This window comes from Anopheles gambiae, chromosome 2 (genome assembly GCF_943734735.2).
Source record: "Anopheles gambiae chromosome 2, idAnoGambNW_F1_1, whole genome shotgun sequence".
Classification (NCBI taxonomy): domain Eukaryota; kingdom Metazoa; phylum Arthropoda; class Insecta; order Diptera; family Culicidae; genus Anopheles; species Anopheles gambiae.
Window position 1 is genome coordinate 7797228 of NC_064601.1, and position 26209 is coordinate 7823436.

Genomic DNA, 26209 nt, shown 5'->3' on the forward strand with positions numbered 1-26209 from the left:
TTGAAAAGATAATGCTGCCACGGCATCCCCGACTCATGCTTGCCTATGGCGTTGTGGGACTATTATCTGCCGCAAATGGAAACCGGATACCGGATGCGCTGGGAAGCGGGCAGACTAATGCAAACGTTATCCCGGAACCTTCTGGCTTTTGCATAGATTTATGGAGCGAAAGGATTGGCCCGGCCCGACAGACAGCAGCAGCAGCAGCAGCAGTAGCAGCAGTAGTCAGTCAAACATTGAAAGGGCCGTAGATTTTTATTATATTCAAATGAAGTTAGTCGAGCGGCAGTAACTTACGACCTACTTATGGGAGGGTATGCATTTTCCCCACAGGGGATGTCGAGCTGTGTGCTACGTGTTAAACTGGTAGCTAAATTTCGATTCCTGGTCATAAATTTGCGCTGTAGCAGCTCGCTGTCTCAGTGAGTGGCACTAACCGTACATTAAACTGCATCCCAACATCCGGTAATCGGATATTTTAGCGAACTGCTTTGGAGCATGCTCTTGGTATAATTTGGGCTGAGCTTTTTGGAAGCAACACCTGACAGCTTCAGCCTATTGTGTTGTGCTCAATCCCACGACATTGGACTTGGCAAATTAGACAGCCCTTTTTTTGTTAAAATTTGTTAGCAATTTGTATCCAACCGTGCGCCACATCCGGCCGTTGCAAACATTTGTTTACAAGCATTCTGATCTGCCGGCAAGTGAAACTTTTCCAACAGCAACTCATTTCACCCGCGTAAAGCTTTATGGCTGTTCAATGCATTTCAGCCAACAAAAGACGACAGCAGCAACTGGAAAGCATCACTGGCTGCCGTGGCAAGGTACAGAGAAACCAACCACCGACAAGCGCGTAAATGCACGCGTAAAACACGAACAAAAGAATCGAGCAGGTAGGTTGCGCGGTTTGCTACCGAAAACACGATACCCTCGGCCTCTCGCGGAGCGTAATATTATTATGAGGCTTGTGTCATAATTCAGGACAGCAAAAACATAATGCGATATTCATAGTTCATGCCCGGACGATGAGTTTTTCCAGAAGAGTTCAACGAATGAACAAAAAAAACGCTGCTCCCGGTAGTCATGGTTTTGGTAAAGTGTATCAAAACACCAACAATGGCAAAAACCCCTTCCTTCGCGGATGGCGTTCACTGACAGAGGCAAAGAAGAGGTAAAAAACATCAACCAAACCCAACTGCACTAAACAACCAACGAAACCACTCGCCAAACCACCGTGCCCGACCAATATATACGCCAGCAAGTGCAAACATACACACCACGTACACCGAAACTCGTGGAAAGCACCCCTGCGGAGTGAAAATATAAACTCGCGAGCTGGACTGGAGCGGTAGTGGGCCCAGAGGCTACGCCAGCAAAGCGGCAACATTCATTATTTAAGCTGGCTGTTCTGCGGTTTTCCAGGCCGTGGCGAAGCCACCAACGTTCTGTTGCTGCCTTCGAAACACGGTGGGGAAACTTTTACTCCTTGCTCTTACCGCATGGCCAGATTGATCAACAAATTTGGCTCCAATTTCTTGCCCACCTTCCATCCTTCCTGCATGCTCCCGTAAGGTAGGTTGTGAAAATCTGTTTGTTTTTTTTTGTTGTTGTTTTGTTGATGCACGATCCATAAGCCGCGGAAAAAGGCTCCATCGAGAAGAGGGAGGGAAAGGAAGGAGGCGGATGATATTATGCAAATCTTCCGTCCTTCCGTCATCGCAGCGCTGTGGAAAGGCGGCTGTGCAAGGATAAACTTTTACACCGACACAGTAAGCAACAGCTTCTTGTTGGATGCTGGTACACCGACGCCTTTTCTACGCCCGCTACGACGCGGCAGCCAAACAAGGTGCTCGCTTTTAAAAGCCCATCGTGCTGGGGCGCGGCCAACCGCCGTACGGTGGAAAGTTTTGACCAAATGCCAAAAAACCAATCACTTTAAATGGGCCAATGTTTATGACGCGCTGGGGGCGCTGTAGAATTCTTGCGGGAGTTCATTTTGGGCTTTGCTTTACGGGCATTAAAAGGAATGATCTACCGACACATTTGGAGTGTCACAAATCTATTGGAGAAAAAAAACTTCAATGAGCAGAAACAACATGCCACCAAGAACAACCCGATTCCAGTGGTTTAGCCAGTTGTCCGGCCTTAAACTCAATCCACGGCGGTAACTAGAGCGCAGCACCAGAAGTGACATGAAACGCTTGGTTCTTCTTCACCGTAATGTCATCACCTACAACTACGAGGGCCAACATCTCCCCGAGATCTGTACGGAGAACCGACAAAAACACACACACGCGGCAGCATTAAAACCGTTGCCTAACTGCACCCACTTACACCCCCGAAGACACTTGCCGCCAGTGTGGCAGATACAGAAAAGTCACGGCAAATTTTTTGGCCCCGTTTTTCGCCCCGTTTTTGTACCCCACTTATGCACGCTATGTTTAACTTTTTGCGTCGGTAATGTTAGAGAGGGGGGAAACTGCGCTCGCCAGCGCACTGTTGTTTGCCAGCTGTCCAAGGAATGTTAACCGAATGCGCGCAAAAGAAGTCATCAAAACAAGAGACACGGCACGAGCCCCGGTGGAACGGCATGCGGCACGGGAAAATATTTCAATGTTAAGATTCGCACGCTCCCGGCATATGTGTTGGCATAAATCATAAAGTTTCTGGCTGCTCGCGCACGCAAAAACCACGCCACAATTTAAGCTAGCATCTGGGGTGGGGTGAAAGAGAGCGCGGGATGGTTGATGTAGCGGCACCTTAGATTTACTGTTTACATCGGAGGTGTGCCCGCTTCTTCCGAGCGGGTTCCGTCACAAAACCGACGCTAAAATGTGGAAGATCTTTGTGGAAGAGCATCTGCGGCCGTTGGAACATGCGTGAGTGTGTGTGTGTTTGTGTGTGTGGAACGATGCGCACACGGGTACACGGAACGAGCACCGAAAACTCATTAAATTGTTGTTGGAAGTTTGGTACAGAAATAGCGCAGAGAAAGATTTATGCCGCGCAGTTTGTGTTGCCCTCCCGATGGGGCTAAAAGGGGCCGCCCGCGTCTAATATATAAACTGGCCAAATCGAAATCAAGATCCTCGTTTGAGTGCGGCTCATGCGTGTGTGTATGTGTGCATGTTTTGGAAAAGGAAAATCTACATATTTATGAATCCAACTCGTTTTCCCCTCCCAGCAGGACGTGGGGCTCTTTCCATTGACCGTAACGAGTGAGGTGGAAATATATGTAAAAAAAAACTATGCACGATTTTCCTTCCAAAGAACGAGAGAGCGTGTGTGTGTGTGTGTGTGTGATTGAAATGGTTAGCAATTTTTGGACATTTCCATACCAGTCACCTGTCACCGGCGCCTGCTAGCCGTTCTGTGTTTGACAGCTGTCACCACACGGGATAAAAAAGGTTATCAAACACCATTCAGTCGATATCATTTCCGATAGCCTTCCGAAAGCGCTGGCGGAAATGCTCATTATCTCGAGGTTTGGCAGCAAAGAAAAGTTGCCCCAAAGTTTTTGTCATGGGGGCCGCATTGTGTAACAGTGTGCTTGTTACAAAACATGCTGCGGCAGCTACTCCCTTTTTTAATGGTACAAAATGACACATGCACAAAAAGCGCTCTGGCAACGGGCATTATTCGATGGCACACCACATTAGCGTACGATCGGTATAATGCATCGTAATTTTCCGGCTGTTTTTGGTATGGTGTTTTTTTTTGGTCCCCTTTGACGCCATGTTGTCATGTGCGCCCCATGTACATACCGTCCATGCACAATTCCATCATTACCGGAGCAGCAAGTTTTGCAAATCTCATTCACCTCCCCAGCGTCTCGAGCCGCTCAACCGGAGCACAAATTGATTCTTGGAAAAGCCAAGCCAGCTTTTCCACCGATCTGGCTCGGGCGGGCGACTGGCGACAAAGTACAACCCAAAAAGCTTCCGATGTATATTGCACAAGAGGGCAAGAGAAAACGAGTGAAAGAGAGAGAGAGTGGTCCCCGCGGGCGAAGTGCGAAATCAATGGCAGTCAAATCAATCAAATGATGACTGCGCCGTTGGCACATGTCGGAGCACCCGAGTGACAGACGGTGCAGAATTCATTTACTACTCGTCATCCCCACCCTTTTTTTTTGCTCGTCCGTTAGGTACACTGTGTCTCCCTGTCCCTCCATCAGGGTGGGATTCCAGCACCCAAATGCCAATGTCAATAACAACGGAAGGCAAGAAATAAAAAGGCTAGCAAAAAAGGAAAACCTAATTCCCCCATTTGCAATTGGATATTGTTCCCGTTCCCGATTCTTGTTTGCGGGCAAAACGGGAGGATATTTCCAAATTTAATTGAACTTTTGTTGGAATGTCGTCGATACGTTGATCATCAGATTTCAATGTGCGAACCCCGTTCAAGCACAGATATACTACCGCTCCCCCCCGTAATGTGTTGCGAGGCACCGGAATAAGGGATCGTTTTTGGCGCATAAGATTTCCAAACATCCAAAGCAAAAGGGGCCTGAAAATGAAGCGGCCCATAAATCCTTCTCACTCGACTCCTCCTGCCGCATCATGTCGTTACGGATGGAAAGTCACCGTGCCCTCCCCGAGGCGCAGGGTGATCCCATTTTCCGATCCGATCGAAATACCGATGCCTTTCGATTTCCTTTCCCTCTGCTCGGATGTCATTGAAAGACATTGACATTCCACGAATGCCTGCGAGCACGGCGGCGGCGCATTGCAATCCCGATCGGTCGCTCATGTCTGTGTCTGTGGAGTGTGGTTGGGAAAATGTTGCCAACTACTTACTGTTTTTCTGGAACTGCTCCGTATCGTCACATCCGGTCTTTGTACAAAATCCAGCGCACAGAAGCAGGACGGCGGTCCAAAATAGCTGCGCCGAGATGTGCCGCCCCGGGCAGAGTCGGCCAACGGTGGGATTGCTGCGGGTGCTGGCGCTGCTGCTACTGCTCGGGCACAGTGGCCACACCGGATCGGGTTGCACCGGTCGCTGCCGGCGACACTGCCACCGTCGCCCATCACCGTCGACACTACCACTGGAAGACTCCACGGTCGGTTCAAGCGCGGCCCGTTCGGGCCGTAACGTTCTTCGGTAGCTTTTGCATTTGTGATGCTGCTGCTGTAAATCGAGCCGCTTGTGACATCGATACATCTTTAACCGTGATGGATCGGATTTTAACGAGCCGCCCGTTGCATTCCGCTCGGCGTGCGACATTATTATTCCTTCTGCCCTTTCTTCTAGTAACGTTTCGTTTCGTGTTGCTTCACTGGTTTTGGGGGGGCAGGAAACTAAGGGGGGGGAGTAAAACCTCCCCCGGGGGAGTAGAGTGCGAAGTAAATCACTTAATGCCGAACCCTTGTCACCTTCTCCCTTGGGAACTTGCGGGAGCGCGAGCGCGCGCGAACGTGACACGCTTTTCTCCAACACTTTGATCTTTCGAAATTTTCCGAACTATATTTCCACTTTATCGCTCACATCTGCGCGCTGGCGGAGGATTTTTACTGCCCGTTTAGCGGTGTGAAAATTCTACCAGCACCAGCACACAGCATCATTTTCACTTACAACAACACAGACACACACACGCACACATGCACTTTTACTAACGAGATTCTTTTATTTACGATCCTTTGCTCTTCGCACTCCGCTCTGCGTATTGGATCCGTTTGATATTATGCACTAATTTAATTTATGTGTACACTAACGAAACCCGCCCCCGTGGGACACACTGCTGCTTCTGGAGCGAATGCATTTTTCACGGAACACCCCATACGTCACTTTGTCGGATGCATCTTCACACACACACACACACACACACACGCACACACTATCGCCCAACGAACGTGGGACCGCCAGCACACCGGCGACGAACGCGGGAACGGTGATCGCGGAACGATGTCGTGAACCATAAAAACGGAACAGCTGCCGGGAACATTTCGGTGCGCGTTTAGAGCAGGGGACGGTCTGAACGGATGCCGACGATCTTACGCACTTTCCTCGGCCCGCGAAAACCGAGGAAACCGATGGAGTCCCCTTTGCGCTTCTATCAAGCTCACACGCCGCTAATTAAGGTACGGCACGGAACGTGCGCACGAATGTAGGTTCCTGCCCGTTTCGTTGGCTATTAAAACTGTTGCTAATGACGCTTCCCGGTGTAGCACGAAACACACAGCGCGCCGATCTTTTAAAACTGTTTACTATTCGCGCAAGCGTTTGGGTAAGATTTCAAATTCTTGGCTCGCTCTAAAGCGTTGTTCTTTAACCGTCCATGATGGTTTTCCCGTTCACACTGCTTCCGAGGCTCTGCCCTGGTGAGTCACGCGCACGCTGAAACGATAGTTGAACCGGGCATGATTCCCAACACCTGTACCGAAGGAGAAAAGGTGGGAAAAAGCAAAACGGGTAAATCATTAGTGGAGGGCGGTTAAATTGACGGTTAGATGGTGGCATGATGATTAGTCACCTATGCGACGGCGACGGGTACAACACAACCTTTGATCCCGGTTTTGTGCCCCTCGATAGAATCGGTTGGTTTGAACAGAGGGGTCCAGCAAATGGGTTACAATCACGATTTCGAAAAGCTGTGTCACGCGACACAGGTTAAAAAGGGCTTTGCTGGCACTACAGGAACAAACACCGAAAAACAAACTGATTTCCATCATTAGCTGCCTGTGATCGGGATGGGGATATAATGCCCCCGCTCCGTGCTTACTAACACATTCATGAGAATCAAATTATACTGGCTGGGTGTGCTGTTTCGAGTGGGAATGATTGTTTGCTGGAACTAGCATTCTAAGTGTTTTTGGGGATGAGGTTTACTCGCTGTGATCTGTTTGTGCGTTTTAATCGCTTGCTGGATGGAGTGTACGGTTTGTTTGTTTTTTGTTTTGTTTTTGTGTGCGCATGGTGCACACGGGCAGATGGGATAGTTCCCACCGTAGGCTCATCAATCATGCACTGCTTGACTGTGCTTCCCGTGCGTGACGGATGGAGTTTTTGACTCTTTCAGTGGCTTTTTATTAGGTTTATAATCTACTGATTGTTGTATGAAAAGCCAATAAAGAATTAATGTTACTTTATCCAAGATTGTAACAGAAGTGGTGATACAACGATCTACGATCAACTATCAAACATTGCATAGCTTATAATAATTCTAATCAAACAATTCCAACAATATTCTGATTGATGTGACATACATATTTTGAATTTTCTTTAAAATGCTTTAAATTCTGATCATTTTTTTGCAACAACCCGCTGATGTTTAGATGTGCAATCGCTAAGGCTTGACCTACTTCAAAATTTGCGTTGATAACAAAAGTTTGATCTGAGATTGCTCATCAACATAATTTGATATACCGTGATAAAAACCCAGCTAACTCCTGTTGGGGCCAAAGAACGCACAACGTCGAATACAACAAAATCCAGCACTACACTACCAAAAACTGCAAAAAAGCATCTTATTGTTTGTGACTCAACAAACTCCTCAACATTAGTTTTACGCCTAATGCTCCTCTTTTTCAGCCTACAGACGTACAAAATCGCAAATAAAACGTTGACGCATTGGACAATAAAAACTTCAAATTAAATTTAATTATTTTCTGCAAAACCCCCCACTACAACATTTTATATTCTTTCCAACGAAAGGGAAGAATCTCATGCACCTTAACTGACACTTCAGCCGCTCCAGTTGGCTGGACTGATGCGCGGCTAGAACCGTTGTGGTGCCATTTCGCACTTCCTCCGCCACGGCCGAGCATTTCAGGCGCGTCCGATGACGAATGATGATGGTCGCATAATTGGTGTAAATTTGATTCATTTAACATTTTGTCCCCGTTTCACTGGCGCCGCTGGATGCGCCTGATCCCATTACGGGCCGGAGCCGTGCAGTGGCGCGGTGTTTGTGGCGTAGTTTTGTGCAACAAAAAATGGGCGATCATAAGCCACCCGGGAGCGATGAATTGAGCAGCCCCGGGCAGAGGCACAGAGCAAGAGAAAGCAGACGCCTATTCCGTTGACCTAGTTTCCGGGAACGAGCCGAGAGCAGGCGGGTATGATTGAATGGCGCAAGAGGAAAATCATATTTTTGCCAGCTTGTATCCCGTTGCGCGGTCGGTAGGACCTGCTAGTTTGGGGGGGTAGACGAACGAGGGGTGACGGAAGAAAAGAAAATTTTATCACCGCCTTTTTGACGAGCTGAGGAGCGCATCGAACGAGCCGGAAGCTATTTGTTTCCTAGGCTTTACGTTCCCGCTTCCGGGAGCAGCCACTCCGGCTGCCTGCAGCGCACCAAATTCCACCCTTTCTTTTTTGTTATTGTCTGTAGCGCTCCCGACACTCGCTCCCATCGAAGACATCCGGGATCGATTCCAATCGGCTTCTTCACAGTCTCACTCAATATCGCATTCCGGGACCGGGGATCTTATTTTTGCAAAACTGTCCTTGCCCCATCCATGGATTCCTTTTCCTCCCTTTAACCTTCTATTTTCCCGGAAAAAAGTCCCCAAAATGGACCGGTATCGATTGGAAGACATTCAGCCGGAAATACCAGCTTCCCCGGCATGCCAGTTGGCGCTGCTGTTTTTGTTGAGAAGGATAACGATCGGTTTTTGTTCTGAATGTTGATGAGCTTCATTGAGGAAGCCCCATGCTTCGCGCACAAAATGCGGTGACCTTTCCGGGATGTTTTCGCCGCCTTTCGCAAGCAAACGCTCCGTGCGTCATGCGGCCACGCGCCCCTAAACACCGCCACAGGAAGGAACGTGACATTTTGGCGATGGAAGAAAAGGTGCTACGTCATTACCGTTACGGCGCAGTACGGTACGGTGGGACAAATGACAGGCCATTACATTACATTGAAATGGCAACATTCAATCGGGCCCGCACGCTCGTTATGCGTTATGAATGAAACTTTCGTGCTAGAAAGCGATTGTAAAGTGTCATCCAAGCGCACGCCAGTTGGATTTTTTGACAAATTAAATTCGAGTTCAGTTTGTTGTCATTTTGGCTGACTGTTTAGGCCCAGCCGCAATGTGCCGAATTTTGCAAACCATCAGAAATTAGTTTCATACCCGTCATACCCGTGCCCTGGTCAAGGCACATAATTAAAATTTGCGCTCTCTTCACTGCTGGCGCACCCGAAATGCCGAGCAAACAATACAAGCAATCGGTATCGAAAACTTTTGCCAAAGCAGCAAGAGTTCCAATCGCGCAAATGACTTTCTATGCTTCGCTCGCACGGGTGGAACGGGGACAGGGATTGCAGGTTCGGGCAGATTAATTACAGCGAACCCTTTTTTCGTTTGCAATTTGCGATCGAAAAGCTTGTAATTCATGTTTGTTTGTTTTTTTTTTTTTGCTTGTGCTGAGGTGTTTCTTTACTCCTCTCTCGCTCGCTCGTTTGTTGCTTGCCTATTCTTGTATTGTTTTGAGAAAACAACCCCCTCCGTTTATCCCTTTCGTTTCTCACCACCCATTTCCCGTCTATTTGAAAGCAGTGAATTTATTTCATCTCTTATTTCACCTGACTCGACACGAGTCAACACTGATTAGCTGGCGGATGCTGGCGGAAACTTTACCTTTTCGAGCAGTAAATAGTCCTATCTCGCGGGAAGGGGATACCCGTGCGGGGTGCATTTGTTGGCAAGGGATGGAAATTCTTGGGCAGGTAATTTCTTTGCTAGGTGTAGGGAGTTTTTTTCGCGTAGAAAAGGTTTCAAATTCTGTCTGTTTTCAATCTGATTGGAAAAATTGTAATCAAAGGCTCATTTCCGGTTGATGAAGCTTTTGGAGGTAGGATCTGTTTCCCCCCATTACAACACCGTGATTAACAGCGAGAAAGTTAATTTGGCTCGATTCGAGGGTTAGAGCAACTTTTCAACCCATGCTTGGTGTACAAACGATATTGTGGCCTACAAATGTTACTTTTTTGTACTGCAGAGACAGTTACTTTCTCTTGGGAGAGAAAGTATTTACGAGCGGAAAAAGCTATTCCGTACAACGCTCCGTTCCACTGTTCGGTGAGTGCGAAGAAGGGTGAATGGCAAGATTTGTTGCCTGGTGTAATTTGTACCACTGTCTGATTTTAATTGGCATTGATCGTACTATGTTTGTTTTTCTCATGGTAATGAAACAACGCATTTTTCCACCACATTGCTTTTCGTATTCCCTCATTTTCTCTTTTCAATGATTTACGTATCATCCTGTTTTGAAAGTACGTTGCTTTATATCACCTGCATTCCCATCTGCATACGGCGTACCTGAATCGGAAACCTACACCAGGTAGCGGATGCATGCTCTTAATTAGCACACAGCGTTGATCCGATCGTAAACAGTCTGTGACAGGCAGCTGAGCGTGGCAAGTGTCTCTAGCGTAATCTCTGGCTCGGTGAGCATATACAACCAAATGCATTGCTTGCCGGCTGCACCGCTAGAGCTCCGGTCGAAATCATAGTACACACTCACACAAACACGTGTACTTAATGCCGATCCATCGTCACTAGCGAACGACGCGTCCTAACCCCTCCGCGAGGCTTATCGTTTCACTTGACATCGAGCGGCCGGGCCGGGGCCGATAGCCTTTGAGCCATTTGAAAAGCAATAAGGAAGCACACCGCAAATGTGCATCCATCCGGCTGGGACTGGGGGTTTTGCATCGCACCATGACAAATGAATGCCGCAGCGGTGCATCATCATCAGCGGTGCAATATCGCGCGCCCGACCTGCATTTGCTGCAGATTAAGCCCGGACCGACTCAGCGTGATTTCTTGTGCCGCAGCGGTGAATTATCGAGTCCCGCTATGACTTTGAGCGAGTGCTCGCGATGGGAAGGCAGTGGGAAGTGACTGGGTGCTTATGTAGCGCAAGCGAAAGAAGAAGGAAGTAAAAGATTGACCAGCGGTTAGAGAATCATTCATTCGAACGAAAGTAGGGTAATGCACTTGGGGCAAGATTTATCGCGAGGTGGTTATACAAATTACGCAGATTGTGTCGAACACAACGAAAAGCGAACTTCTAAATTAAATGTTTAGTGGTTTTTGGATTTCGAAACGCTTTGTTGTAACTTTTATATTAGATAGTTGGATCAAATGAAAAAGTTATTACTCAGCCAATTGTATGCAAAACACTTCAGCAACTGGAGCTAGTACAGATTATCGCCAATCAATTGTTGTGGTTGTTAAACAGGCAATGACTCTCTTATTTATCTTTTACGCTCCTACCGATCTGTTCGAGATCTACAATGTTCCAGGATTTTGGTTTTATTTAACTGGATTTTTCATTTCTTCAACAAAGAAATACATAAACAAGACGCATATTGATGCTCTCTTTAAATTAAATACAAATTCATACCTAAACGGATATCAATTCTCTAATGACACACGTTTACATGCATTTGTTCCCAGGCAGGACTCATAATTGCATTTAATTTACATTGTTGTTCGTACATTGTTCATAAATATCATAACAACCCGTTAAACGGTCGACTCTTGCCCGTATCATCGCTCACAGCATCACCAAAGCTCTCGCCCCAAAGCTGACAGCCAAGAGAGTAATAATGAAACACCCAACGCTACTGGGTAAAACCACATCAGCTCACAATTGCCCGAACTGTGTTCTGGGAAGCTTGAGCTTCATGGCTTAATTATTGAACCACTGCGTCTGCACTCCCCAACCGGGCTGGGAATGATTGGCGAGACGTGTGAACAATAATTGCGTTAGTGAGCGAAGACACAAAGCACCGAACCGCTTGCACATACTCTGCAGCGAATGCAATGTCTTGGCCACCAGCGGCTCAGCATACACATAAATTGTGATTAATGTATTTCAGCGGTGCATATGCTGCGCTTCCCTAACGAGCGCCATACACTCAGTAAGCGCCCGTACATATATGTGTCAAAACAATATTTTACCAATCATCAGCCTCATCGTTTTCGCGCCCCGGTTTCCGAAAGTAGGCGTGAGCATGAGCGGCCACAGCGTCAGTGCGAAGTTTGAGGTGCGAAAGTCAAACTGCCCCAAACTGCTTCCCCTTGGGAGATGGTCGATCTCCGCCTATCAACCGCTTACAAATCAGCCGGATTGAGCACGCTCGCAGAGGAACATTTCAATTGAGTGTCGATGCAACTTGTGAAACGCTTCGCATTGTGCACAACCCGTCGGTCGCTGTCAGCTGTCAACTATTTGCATATCGCACAGTTGCACACAACCAACGGTGGGGCCCGTTGTACCGCAAGTGTTGATGATAAATAAAAATTAATTAAACACGCTCATTCACTGCACTGGGACAGCTTCGGTGGTGGTATTGGTGGACTGGGACGATGGAGCCTGGGTTCATCAGCTGCATCAGCAATCATTTAGCACGCGCCAATCTTTTATTAAGATTGATGCAATCGCGCACCAGCAGCTAGCGCGCGTGATGGTTCGATTGCATAAACCCAGCTTTCGGCTAACGGCTTGGCTTGGTGACATTGACCGCATGCTATCGATCGTGCCCATGATGATTGTGCTGAAGGACATGTAGCTACTTCAGACAACACCCACTCAGGATTACCTACCGCCGCACTGTCGCAGTACGGGCAATTTGGGCGAATAAGTATCAAATAACGCTCGCCGCGGTGACTCGGTCGACAGGCCAATGTCTGGTCCTGTCCATCTACGCGGAACGAGATTACCAGCGCGTGCACAGTGCGGACAAGAACGAAGGCGAGGTACTAAATAATCCTATTTCATTCTGTTTTTTATGCGGCTTTCCCCCTTTTCCCATTACCCTTCATCGAGTTCCAACGCACCATAAACCATGTAAGCGCTGGAAGACAATTTTCCGCTAGATCCCGGGCCGGAGCGAAGCATAGCGCTCAGGAAATCCAATCCGCGGGTAATGGATCATCGTGAGAATTGATCAGCGAGCTGCACCCGCCGATGACGTATTCAGCTCTAGCGCACCCCGACAATGATGGTGACTGCGACCGCGAAGAATGTTCTTTGTGTGCTGGGTTGCGACACTACGGAGCGGAATATTATTAGCCAAATCATTTGACTGCTCCAGCGGCGTTGGGTCCAATCGATGGTGCCACTGCATGGGCAGCGAGGAATATTTCTCGATGCTAATGCCGGACTAACATAGAGCAAGCAAGCAAATATAACATGCATGCCCATTCATCTCCTGTGCGGCACCATGTGATGGCCATCTGCTTCGGCAGCATAAAATGTAATAAACATGCGGCACAGCGTGCCGTGCAATCGGAACGCCCTGAACGTACACCAGTTTCCGGGGCCATAGATGACCTTTTTCCCACACGGGACTCTTAATTACTTTTTGTTTCAATTTTGTGTCAATTGTGTATGCATCCATTCGCTGCGAGTGTGTCATACTGGCGAGGGGGCGAAGGCTCAAGCCAATCGTCGTATTGTGCGGTTTGAGAATGAGAAAGAAGGTGAAACCGTTTAGGTAGTACATTTGCTTTATGCTGAAATTACATTTCATACTTGATGGCTGATATTTTTACAGATTTGTTTCACTATCTTTTTGATATTTAATTAAATTTGTAACACAACCATTAGATAGTAAAGCAGGGTAAAGTGCATGTGTGGTAGTGGCTACTTCCAATAATAATTGAATAATTAATGCTCTTCGACGTTTGATGCTCGAAGGCATGCTAATGAAAGCTCTACACAAAAGTTACTTTTTTTCTTTGAAAAGAACAAACTGCATTATCAACCAATTGGTGTTATTTTTCGCTCTTGCTGTGTTGGCTCCGTGTCACTGTACGCATGATCAAATTGTCACACCTCAAAAAGCGTAACCAAGCGTAAGTGCATTAATTAAAAACGGTAAATTGAAATCAAATAAAATGATATTCCATCCTTTCCTACACGTCGACGGCTGACATGAATTTCGCTCAAATTGGTATATCTGTCGATCAAAATCATCGTACCATCAATTAAATTGAATCGTTTTATAACACACAATAAGCATTCACTCTGTCAGGAATTATATACACTTCAAACGAAAATTTTCAAACGCTTTTTGGTGAAAATATATGAAGGGTTATAGATTCGCGAGAAAAAAAAATCAGAAGGAATTTTGGAATAGTCAATATTGCAATAAATCGTATTGATTGTAATGAAAATATTACGTACCACCAGCATTGAAATGTTTTTACAGAACAATTATTTTATGTTTAGATTATTGCTTGTTGTTCCGTTCAGATGGTTTAAACAATAACCATCACATTCCTGTTTATATTTAATTATTTAGCCAAAGTTCGATCGAGCATAAGTTCTAAAAAATATTACAAGAGTAAATTTCACAGGAAAAAAGTAATACGCACAAAATTACTGCATTCTTGATTCAGTGACACGTGAGAATGGACATTCTGGTTTTAATTTGTTCATCAATATATGAATTTTGCTTTGTTTAATGATGCCTAAAGAATTTACGGCACGTTCTATTAAGAGAGGATTTAAGCTAGTCATCCCTTCTTAAAACAGCTTGCCAAGCAGATCCGCTGCATTTTCCTATCTAATCCGGAAAGCAGCGTAGCCACATTCTGAATAAAAAAGATAAATTCAACCATTCCGACAAGTCCTCGAGTGTTGCAAGGAAAATTAAAAGTATTACCGCTTCTGCCACTGACAACGTTACCAGCACGTCAGACAATACCTGAGGGTCGAGTGGTACGCCGAATAGAAGACCTAAACGAATAACCTAACGAAAAACCTTCCCAAAAAAAGTCTGAGTTCATAATTATGGGGGTTCGTTTATAACAGCATGTCTTCCAGCACCGTGCACCAAACCCGGCAATTACCGTGGTCAACTGCAGTGAAGATCGCCCGTCAGTGCAAGCGAGCATTGGGTCATCGCAAGGGAAAAATTATTCACCCTCACTGACAACAGCGAACCATTGTGGTGGTAATGGCCATGGTAACGGAAAGAGGAAAATGCAGCTCGGAGGGAAAAAATATTAAACGCTTCCTTGCTACTGCAGCTATAGCTACCCGTGGGCCACAACTACTAGCTGCGCTGAAGCTGGACTGCAACTGCTAGTGTGGTGTAACCTGTGTTCTAATTTTAATTAAAAATTGAATTTGAAACGGAACAGCTATTGCTCTAGGGACTCTCTAGTGTGCACTGCTTCCCGTATCCCGACCAGTGCTCGTTGTTTAGTGTCGGTTCAGCGTTGGATTCATATTTTTCGCTAAATTCTACATGCTGGGTGTAACCAGTGTAGATGGTTCGCGGCACAGGGATGACGTTGATGTGCAGCAAGAGCACAACTTGTCCCATCGGACACAACGGAGCAGCATCTGTAGCGTGTCTGACAATTTTAATTAATTGACTGAAAACAGGAATGAAAACATCCGGTTTGGGGCGGAAAGTAAACCAAACGAGTTAACCAGAGAGCGGAAAAGTGGAATGTTTCTATCAACTTGCATCGTATAGTTGTAATCATCAATCGGCTCAATTCTATTCAGTGTAGTGCAACGGGTGGCAAACAATGTTTCAGTCTAGTCGATATATTATTTACCGATGCAAGCGATCGGTTTGCTTCGCCGAGAAATACCTCTCTTCTTTCCAGCCTTCAACGCATTCTGTTACATGACATATTGATTGGACACAAACAACGGCGCTACCACGCCCCTGCAAGATTGAAACTTGCTATGCAAAACCTGTTCACCACCAGCTGACAATAGAAACACGCATTAATCAAAACAAATTGACAGATTTGACGTAATTACGTTTTCATACGATATCATTACGCGTCATTATGCGATCGTGATTGCTTTCCATCGCTTGTCTATCACTTCGGCAGCGCTCCTTTATCACCCGCGACCCGGACAGGAGGATGAAAGACAACATGGCTACATGCTGCACACGAACGCGCCAACGATGAACCCTGTACGCGCTGGATGTGGCCCGCTCGCCCTCGGGCGGGTAGCGGGCAGGGAGCGATTTATTATTTATTGTCCCAGTGTCAAAAAGTTTCATGACGCTCCATACACTTCTGCTCCATCGCCCGAAATTTGGCAAATCGATCTTTGCTTTTGCGCTGGTGGTGGGTATTGTTGTACGACGTCGTCATCATGGCCAGTCAGTCAGCTGGAACAGTGTCACGCACTGTGTTCGACGGCAGAGCCTCAAAGCCGCTGATAAATTGCCATCGGACGAGACTGGCGTTGTAAATCAGATTCCATCGCGCCCTCGGACCGCGTCTGGAACAATGCGGTCGTCGTTGTCGCCACCTGACGGATGATGCTGATGAAGTCGAGCTCGAACCGGTTGTAGGCTCGATTGGTCCTTGGGAATGATTATCGCGAGCGAGGGAAGAAGCCCACTTATCGTGGGACTGTCGCTCATATGTGAACTTCTTGCGCTAAGGTCTCGTGGAATAGAACAACCTTCACCGGCATTGAGCCACACCCGCTTTCGGCGTTTGACATGGCGGACAGCTTGTGGACCCTCGCTCTGGGCCTACTTTCAAGCTGGCCAACGACTCCTTTGTCTCTTTGTTCGTACAATAGTGGAACCCTTCCCAGTGCATGATCGAAACACTGGGAAGCACGTTGACAGCAACTTCATTTCCGGCATCAATTTCAGACCACGGTCGCGAAAGCGTCATGTGTTTGAGCCCCGCGCCACATTGATCCTGCCACGAACGGGTGCTATAAATCGATGGGCACTGCAATCGTGCCTCGAATGGATTATTCGGTTGGGTTCAACATGGCGACCAACACATTCCCGGTGTCGATTGCCATCGCGTGTGTCGGTGGTGAACCGTACCAACCTGGGGTTCGTCAAATGGGTTGAAATTTTAAAACTAATTGAATTTCTTCCAAAACGACACGATTGCTCTTTGACGCACGGCTATTGTGTCAAATCGAATAACATCTGCCATTCAACTTCACCCAGGCCGCAGAGAAATGTTATTAAAAGTGACTCAATATACCGTCCATTAACGTCCAAATGAAGGATTGATGATGATGTGTCGACCTGCCAGGGTAATGCGTTATGCCCTGTGACGTTTGTTTAAATAATCAATTAAAGAATGAACGCGCTTTTCGAAATCAGAGTGGGGCGGAACTAACAGGGTATAATTCAAATAGGATTGCCTTTTAGTTCCTGAATGATTGGAAAAATACAGTTAACTTACTCCATTTTTTCCACTCACCTTCAAATAATGGTTTAACAATTAGTTCTAAAACTTGGATCAAAAGGACCAGTCAGTCAGGCATGAAAAGTGTTTGTTTGAATAGTTTCCATGTTCAAAGTCTTCCAATGTTCGATCGTAAAACGAATTTTCCGGAAAAAATACACCAACTTTTCTTTTCCTATGGCGTGCCGTGCTATCTAGTTTCCGAAAGTTGTACCCTACTATGCTTCCCATGGAACAGCAGAAACTACTACCGCGGGATAATTAAAAAACAATTTCATCCCTAAACATCGGCCCCTGGTAGTGGGCTTGGTGCTCTCGTGACGACAATTAAATTACAGCACGGTGCTCGTTTGTTGAACAGTTTGTCCTTACCACCAGTTTACAGCTGGTCGAATGAAACAAAACCATTTCGAAACAGGGAAACGTTCAATGCTGGTACAAGTACGAGAAGAGACTAAAACATCAAACACGCTCTAGGTAAATGAAACTTTTTCAACTCTTATCACACTTGGCAATCGTTTTTAATCGTTTATGTTATGTTTGATTGTGAACGACAAACTCAGTTGTGCTATTGGAGTGATTTGTGTAAAAAACATTAAACTTAATTAATAACAATAACAAATAGTATTCAAAAACTTGTTTCTGTTCCGATAGCTTAATGTACCACAACATCTAATTAGCGTTAAAGGCCATTATCGTTATTGAAAATCGGAGACGAATTAATATGTCATATCATCTCATCGAAGTTTATCAGCAAACATACATACAACTACACAAAAAACAAACTTTCTCTTTTACTCTTCCCTTGTATGAATCATCTATTATTCACCTTATCGCTATCCCACATAGCAAAACCAGGAGAAACAAATCTTCTCCTCACGGTACAAATTCCCCGATTGCCGATTGGAGTAGATTATTTGAACGCCCTGGGGGCATTTTGGCACTCTATTCATTAGGCGGCACCCAATTTAGCGCCCCGCCACACATACAGGCATACACAAGTGCACAAAACCGCCACCGCACACAGTAGCCGGTAATAGAAAACAAATGGTTGGAAGACAGCAATCTCACGAAGATGAGAACACTCAGAGTAACCAGCAAATTCAACCTTCCCTCCCTTGCACACACATTCACGATTTAGAAGATTAGTATGTCAATGGATGCCGCTAGGTCCGAAAATTGGTGGCCTATGCGGAGAAATCGGTCTCATCTTCTCCAAAAATCCCACTTCAACTGTCCGCCGTACACGACGATTCTGTATCTAGCCAGAATCCGGAGGCTTCAATTCCTGCTGGGAGCTTCCGGTACGTCCTTCGACGATGACGACGACATCGCCGACTGGCGGTTGTTAGATAAATTAAGTTTTGAAATTGAATTATCTTCTCCGTATAAATACTTTCCCCACGTGTAGGTTTTCGGCTTACCGAGATGGGTAAGGAAGACAGTCCCGACACACTACTCTCTCCTCAATCTCCATAACCTACCGTCTCGCTTGGCAACCTTCGAGCATGCGAAACAGCCTGAGGCAAGGCTTCTTCTGTCATCGACTACTCTAGCGTCACTTCCGGTTTTCTTCAATCGGGAGAATTGATCCGATCGATAGGCGGAAATAATCAGAAACTCTAAGGACGCAGAGAGCTGTACGGGATCGGTGCTCAAGGGTGCGTGGGCAGGAAATATGGATGCTCTAGCAGCAAGCTCAAAACTTTTCGTCCTCTCTACTGACCCTTCCCCTGACACTTGGTACGAAAGTCACAATGTGGCTATCGAATTTCTGCAAGAACGAACACTCTCTTACTGCTCGCATCACTGGCCTTGGTTGCTTGGCACTTCGGTTTATGTGGCTGGCCAATCGAGTCTTCCTCCCCGTTCCATATAACTGCTCTAGTGCGGACGTTCATGCAGAGAGTTTTGAACATTTAGTCCTCGCTCAACTACCCAAGACTGCATAGATTCCACCTACCATAGAATTCCTTTCTAGTGTGTATGGGGCATATCGGATGCTTCAATCTACTCTCGGAACGACCAGACCAGAATCCCATTGGATTAGTAATGCCGGGCCGAGACTTTGGGGCGCACGGTACATGGGGTCGAACGATCGGAATGCGAAAATCACATTATTGAATGTATCCACAGCTTCATATGCCTGAAACATTTTCATTATCATGGAGGATTTAATATATTCAGTTTTTTTCTCCTTTTATATCTTCTCTATTCTTTCTCTCTCGCTCTCTTGCTCTCTCTCTCTTTTCTTTCTATTTATATTTCCACTGTCAGAACGTATACAAGAAACGGTTGTATCAAGATTTCAATCACAGGATAAGCGATCGATCGCGCTCTGGCAAAAGAAGCATATTTCTCGAGGCGCAACCATAATCAGTGGTACCCCAAAAATACATTAAATAGTTTATTCAGCGATACTGTTTCTCATGTTAATCCTACCAAAAAGAAAAACAACTTTCAAACGTGTAAAGAATTCCTGTCGCTAAAACTTGTACCCAAGCAATTGGGCGGGAAATCTCCACGAACAACAAAGTTTAATTCCGTACACGATGAAGCAGAGTATTTGGAGTGAATTTCGGATGAAAATGGAATTTATTTGCTGGAATTCGAGCGCACGTACGCTTACCTGCACCAATCAGCTAGTATATCGTTGTATCATCCAATCAGGTTGAGGAAAGTTCAAAAGAGCCTGTCTATTAGAATAATTCTTAACTGCATAACGTTTCCCCGGCAACATGCGGCAATTACAATCGAGCATAACGTTCACTGCATGTCGATATTCTCGGGAGAAATGCTCTTCCGCCTTGCTCGATTATGTCTTTCAAGAGCGTCTGGCAAATCTGATTACGATTACGTGCCCGGTGCAGTAGGGAGCTTGCTGCATCTGAAAATCTGGCTGCAATCTAGCGTGGAACTATAACTAATTTCAACTCGCCTGGAAGTGATTTCCCTCCGAGCGGTCCTGGTTGGAGATGTTCTGCAGGGATTTTCTGAAATAAAACGCTCCTGCTTCCTGGGATTTTGCCTTTCTGCTAAACGAAACCCTTTTATCTGTCCATCGGATTGAACCGAAAGAGCTTTTCAATTAATATTAACTAAATCCCTTCAGCCTAGTATTTTTTTGCCCCTTCTATCTCTTTCTTCCTGTTGTGCAATACACTACTAAGGTACGCTGGACCGGTTCTAGTCGGTTTTGTAAAAGTGCGTTGATAAAGCTGATACATTTTACCTCAGCATCTGGCAGGTGGACCACTGGGTCGATGAGTTGTGTAGGCAAATGAAATTTATTTATTAAAAGGCAATTTGCATAATCCTTCCAGACCCGGTTCCAGCAATGTGGATCAAAGTTCTGGAGGGAAGATGGCTGTGTCAATATTTCTCATCACGTCGACGAACAATCAACACTTTACGTGAAACAGTTTTTTTGTTTGTTTTGTTTCTGTTTTGATGGATTAAACAATACACAGTAAGGCTGGTTGAGGCATACCTTGGGACAGGGAGAGCATTGGGAGGTGTTTCTCTTGTGGCAACACCAGTTGTTTACACTCCAAACATACCGGGTCTTACTCAGGCTGGAAATGGATCTTTCTGCTTCGTACGATCCCATCAAGACACCAACAGGTTTCCAATAATATCCACCCAAGCGAGCAAACACAAAACATCAATCAACTACGGCGCATAAAAGCAGGTCACCATCCGTAGCAACAAACACTTTAGCGATAATCCTGCCCCTTCAGGAAGATTTAAAGCGCTCCCTGTTTGAGGTCAGGTCAGTTGTTGTGTCTCTGTTCTGCCAAAAGCAGCACTTTAATCAACAGAGGTTTTGTGATTGCTAATCCTTTCAATTCAATGTACCCCTTTCTTGTATTTCCCACCGGATTAAAGCACTACGATTTCGAACAATTCGCCAAGTGCTCATACCTACACCGCCAGTTTCATCCGTCTATTGAGCAGTTGTCGCATTTGTGATAAAAATGAATTTTTAAGTGTTCAATCTTAAACCCCTTTTTGTCCCTGCGTTTCTACGGTCGGTGGAGGCTTCAGCATTTTGAAGTATCCTTTAGGAAAATCCCCTTCTTGGGTGAGAGTTTTTTTTGTGTGCTATAGCGTAGAAAGACACTGCATGCAAGCACCGTTGCCTTAAAATTTTGTGCACGAAGAAAACACCCGAGGCAATCGTTCTCCGGCTCTCGGTTTCGCTCACTACAAGCGAGGACGGTTGAAAGTGGCCAGTGAAATATCACGAACGTGACGAAGAATGGCTCCAAAACGTCTCTCTTGGAGTAGTATGGTGCTCAAAGTGCAATACACCTTCACACAAGCACGTCTGTGTGAGAACCGTGAAGGAATCTATTATTTTTTACTCGTGGAGAACGGAAATGAAATAACACCTGCAGGGTATCTACGATACAATGGCGATAGCACGTCCCCTTGAGGGATATGCTGGTTTACCGAGTGGCTTCCGTTGTCGGTCAGTGCCAATAAAGAAAGCCACAAGAGAATAAGCTCGTCGTGAATCTTCCGGGTCTTTGTAGCTGACTACCGAAAATAAGATGAGTTTATGGAGTAAAAAATATATAAATAAGTAATCAGTTTGGTGTGCAGCTGAACCCAGTTGCTAGGCCGACTGCAATAAAGTTGCAATAAAAATATAATTGTCAGAAAATATAACCTTGTCACTCCAAATAACCTAAAAATTTGTGTGAGTGCTCTTTTAGAAATTCAAATCAAGTCCATAACGACGATTATTCGATTAGCCTATGCAATCCTCATTATGCAGATCAACTTTCGAACGCTAAAGTGCCAAAGTCTAGGTGTTAGGCATAAGTGAGGAAGAAAGAGCGGAATAGTGCTAGTACGGGCGAACCTTTTTTACGCTACCGTTTCAATTGCTTCCGATTGTCATGTCCTGTGCAGACAAAAGCTATTGATTGTTTGAGACGTACGATATGAAGCTTGGATGTATCTGTACTGTACTTCTTGCTTCGTATGGATAGAGGTAGGTCAAACCATAACGAGATGAATTGAGCGAGTCTCGTTACATACTATTTCGTGTGACTCGAGGCAATTATTTTTTCGGTCCTTCGGTTCGAAACAGAAACTTGCAGTCATTGCAGTCATCTTGCAGTCACTTAGCATTGAGTAATATCCTACATTGTATATTGTGTCATCTCAAACACATTTACACTTATGCGTTAATTTGTGTCGCACAAAAACACTATTTCATTTGACACTGTATTCATATTCAATCCGTCGTAAAAATCCTCGCTAAACTAAGCATAAGTAGAGACGGAAATTAAAAATAATGCTACTGGTGGATCATTTTCACGAGTACCAATTATTTTTGTCGTCTAAGGGTACCGTGAACCAGTAGAGAAAGCCCAGTGAGTTCCTGCTCTCATAACATACCCTTGTCGCTCGTTACATACTATTTCGTGTGACTCGAGGTAATTATTTTTTCGGTCCTACGGTTCGAAACAGAAGCTTGCAGTCATTGCAGTCATCTTGCAGTCACTTAGCATTGAGTAATATCCTACATTGTATATTGTGTCATCTCAAACACATTTACACTTATGCGTTAATTTGTGTCGCACAAAAACACTATTTCATTTGACACTGTATTCATATTCAATCCGTCGTAAAAATCCTCGCTAAACTAAGCATAAGTAGAGACGGAAATTTAAAATAATGCTACTGGTGGATCATTTTCACGAGTACCAATTATTTTTGTCGTGTAAGGGTACCGTGAACCGGTAGAAGAAGCCAAGTGAGTTCCTGCTCTCATAACATACCCTTGTAGATTGTTACATACTATTTCGTGTGACTCGAGGTAATTATTTTTTCGGTTGTACGGTTCAAAACAGAAGCTTGCAGTCATGCGGCTCCAATGTATCCAAGTGGTCATGCATGGTGGATAACAATTTCTATGTTACGAATCATCAATGATTTGTAGCGTTTTTTCAGCACAGTATATATAACTTTATATGCAGTGAATTGAACTTTTTCTTTACTTGAAATTCCAACGAATCTAATTATTATCACTAATGTAACTGTTAATTATGAATGAAATTATTTCAAAGTGAAAGTAACCATCCAAGGTTGAGATTATGTTACTTTTTCGGCTAATTGTCACTGAACTGAATGAACTGCAATTTCCAAATATGCTCGGAATTTAAGTAGTGCATTCAAATGAGTTCTGTCACTTGTTATTATGCTGCTGAAAAATGAAAACAAACCCCTCATCCATTTCAGACTGGTAAGGAAAAATTGCAAAAAGATATATTTTGAATGAAATTGCAATGGCAGTGAACGCCCAGAAACATCCATGAGTGGTTGTTTTCCCCATTAAAAAAAGTGTCCGAATCATCTATCCACTCTCTTCATTGCATTCTCCAGAGCCGTTGCATACCATTGAGACTGTGGTTTTCATTTTCTCGTTTCCACTCTGCATGTGTGTGACTGGTTTCTGTTTTCACACCCAATGCATTTCCTCACCGCATCCCATTGTTGTGTGGACAACATCCTAGCAGCAACAATTTTTAACAATCTCCACCCAGAGTGGAGTGGTTTTATCGCTGTTGACAGAACGCTGGTGGACAATAAAAATTGATGCCGAATGGAAAACCGATGTGTACGGGAGGGTCTTCTTTTTTTGTTCCGTCGGCTCCACCGATCCATATCCACCAATCGCGTCTCAGTCATCCAGTTTGGGTTGATTGTTAGTGGGTTTGTCTGTTGCTTTTATTTTTATATGTGTTGTTTTTTTTTCTACGTTGTGTCACCGACACGCCGCAGGAATATTTCACAATCGATACGATAAATCCATGGATATGTATTGAAAAAGCTTTTCCAACTGTGAACCACCGCAAAGCGGAAGAATCCGGCGCCCAGCAACTGGTTGTGCGTTGGTGAGAGGCAGGAGGTTGCGGTGGCCAATGATAAATCACTCACTCGGTCACCTATTGCCGTGCCGGTTTTGGGCGGCGAATACTCCCAGTGCGGAAATGTTCGGTAGGCGTGAAATTGTTTTTAATTGATCAACCCACTAACATTGTGCCTTTATTTTTCTGGCCAGTGCGATAACGCTTCAGAGAGCAACAGATATCAACGTGTACGAACGTGTTGGGGGTTTTAAATGTATGTGGCCACAACAAGGCAATTTACTGTGAGGAATAAACCGTTTCATGTCTTGAAGAGCAACAAATTGAAGAGGAATACCTGTTCCTGTGCTATTACTTAGCGTTTTGTAATATCCTACATTGTATATTGTGTCATCTCAAACACATTTAAACTTATGTGTAAAGAGGGTTTACCCCATTAGTCGCTAGCACCACCCGTTGTTAATTTGCGCCACACAAACACACTCACCTGAAATGGAAAGAAAGAAGAAAGAAAATGTAGCGTGGTTTTATCAAACCAGGAATACTGCTGTAAATTCAATTACTTAATTGGTTTTCTAGGAAAATCTTTTCAGTGGAAATTTTTATATCTTCCATTTACTGTGGAACTCATTTTACATCCTAGCAACTGAACAGCTTATTGCAACACAGCACCGTATAGCATTTGACACTGTATGCATATTAAATCCTTCGTCAAAGTCCTCGCTGCAACGAGCGTAAGTAGAGACGGAAATTGAAAATAATGCTACCGGTGGATCATTTACACGAGTACCAATTATATTTGTCGTGTAAGGGCGAACCGGTAGAAGAAGCCAAGTGAGTTCCTGCTCTCCTAACATGCCCTTGTAGCATCATTACAATTTCCTACAGCTTTAACTACCGCCAAAGATTTACCGGCATTACCAAGCCAGCAGCCTTGTGCTGTTGCCAACTTTATCATCACGCTTGGGCCGGGCGTGGGAAGTCATCAAGTTGAAATGCTTGAATTTCAATCTTATCGCAGGTAGGATCCCCATGGTTTGCATGGTAACGAAGCTTCTTTCACACCAGCGCCAACGACGGTATGTCTATCCGTCGCGGCCACCGCAGCTTAAACCGAACATAATGTAATCTGAGCTGTACACGTGCCGTTTGAAGAGCTGCATGCCTGTCACGTGTTTCTATGTATATGTGGGTGTGTAAGTGTGTTTGTGTGCGTAAGTATGCTTCTCAAGCACGAAGAAGAAGGCTAGCCCCCAGAAGTGTTTGCTGTGATCTCTCAAAAACATAAGAGGAAAAATAAACACGGGAGAAGGTTCGGCAGCTAGCCGCTATCGGTATCGCCCAGGACTTTGATTCCTCGGGAAACGGCATGGCTTCGGGAAGAAAACGGCTACGAAGCAGGCGTCGAAAACACTACCGCGAAACAGCAAGCCCTGGAAGCAGCAGCATCACAAAAATTGAGCAATTTTCGCTGATATGAATCAACCATGATATGACACTGACATTCGGCTGAAAGGACGCCACATGCCTTGGAGGCGGCGCCTGCCACCATCATTACAGATGATGACGTCCATAAGGCCACATGAACCCGAGCTCTCGGAGCGCAGCGTGGACAGACGGACGGCCAGCGTCTGGATGGTTGGAATGTGTGGTTGGGTGATGCTGCAGGCTGCCGGTGGCTTTTCGCTTCCCCGCTAGAAATAATCATAAATCATGCCCGTAGCTGCCTGGACACCGGAAGTGGCGGTAGGGGTGGCGGACTGATGCTCTTTCAGTGGAAGTCCAACAGTGACTACAATTCGGTGATATTCTGCTATCGTCAGTCCGTCAGGCTATCTTCTCCCCCTCCCAAGGTGCTACCGACGACGACGGGATCGAGCACAGGACGGCGGGCCACACGAACGACCCCGGGCCCGCTGGACGATGGATGCGATTGGAAGCTCTAATGAAATTAGTAGTGATTTAAGGAAAGTGATGTTGAACGTGATAACATCGGACGCATTATGACAAATGACAGCTGGGCCTGGGTGACGTCTGCCAACCACCACGCTTGACCGGCCGACCGGCCATGGACCCATCATGGGGTAGGCAAGCTCAACCTGATAATGGCAGCACAATTTGTCACTTGGTAATAATTTTCAACGGGAACACCTGCACGTACACAAA

The 26209-nt window shown here is 45.5% G+C and overlaps 1 protein-coding gene across 6 annotated transcripts in view; it reads right to left on the minus strand.

Annotated features, from left to right (window-relative positions):
- LOC1281499 (hemicentin-1) overlaps window positions 1-26209 on the minus strand; it is a 117984-nt gene that overhangs the window by 58733 nt on the left and 33042 nt on the right. For all 6 annotated transcript variants that reach the window (XM_061643756.1, XM_061643755.1, XM_061643752.1 and 3 more), the window contains one exon: window positions 4800-6373. In XM_061643756.1, the coding sequence (XP_061499740.1) occupies window positions 4800-5226 (427 nt within the window). In that variant the 5' untranslated portion in view covers window positions 5227-6373. The remainder of the gene's footprint in view (window positions 1-4799; window positions 6374-26209) is intronic.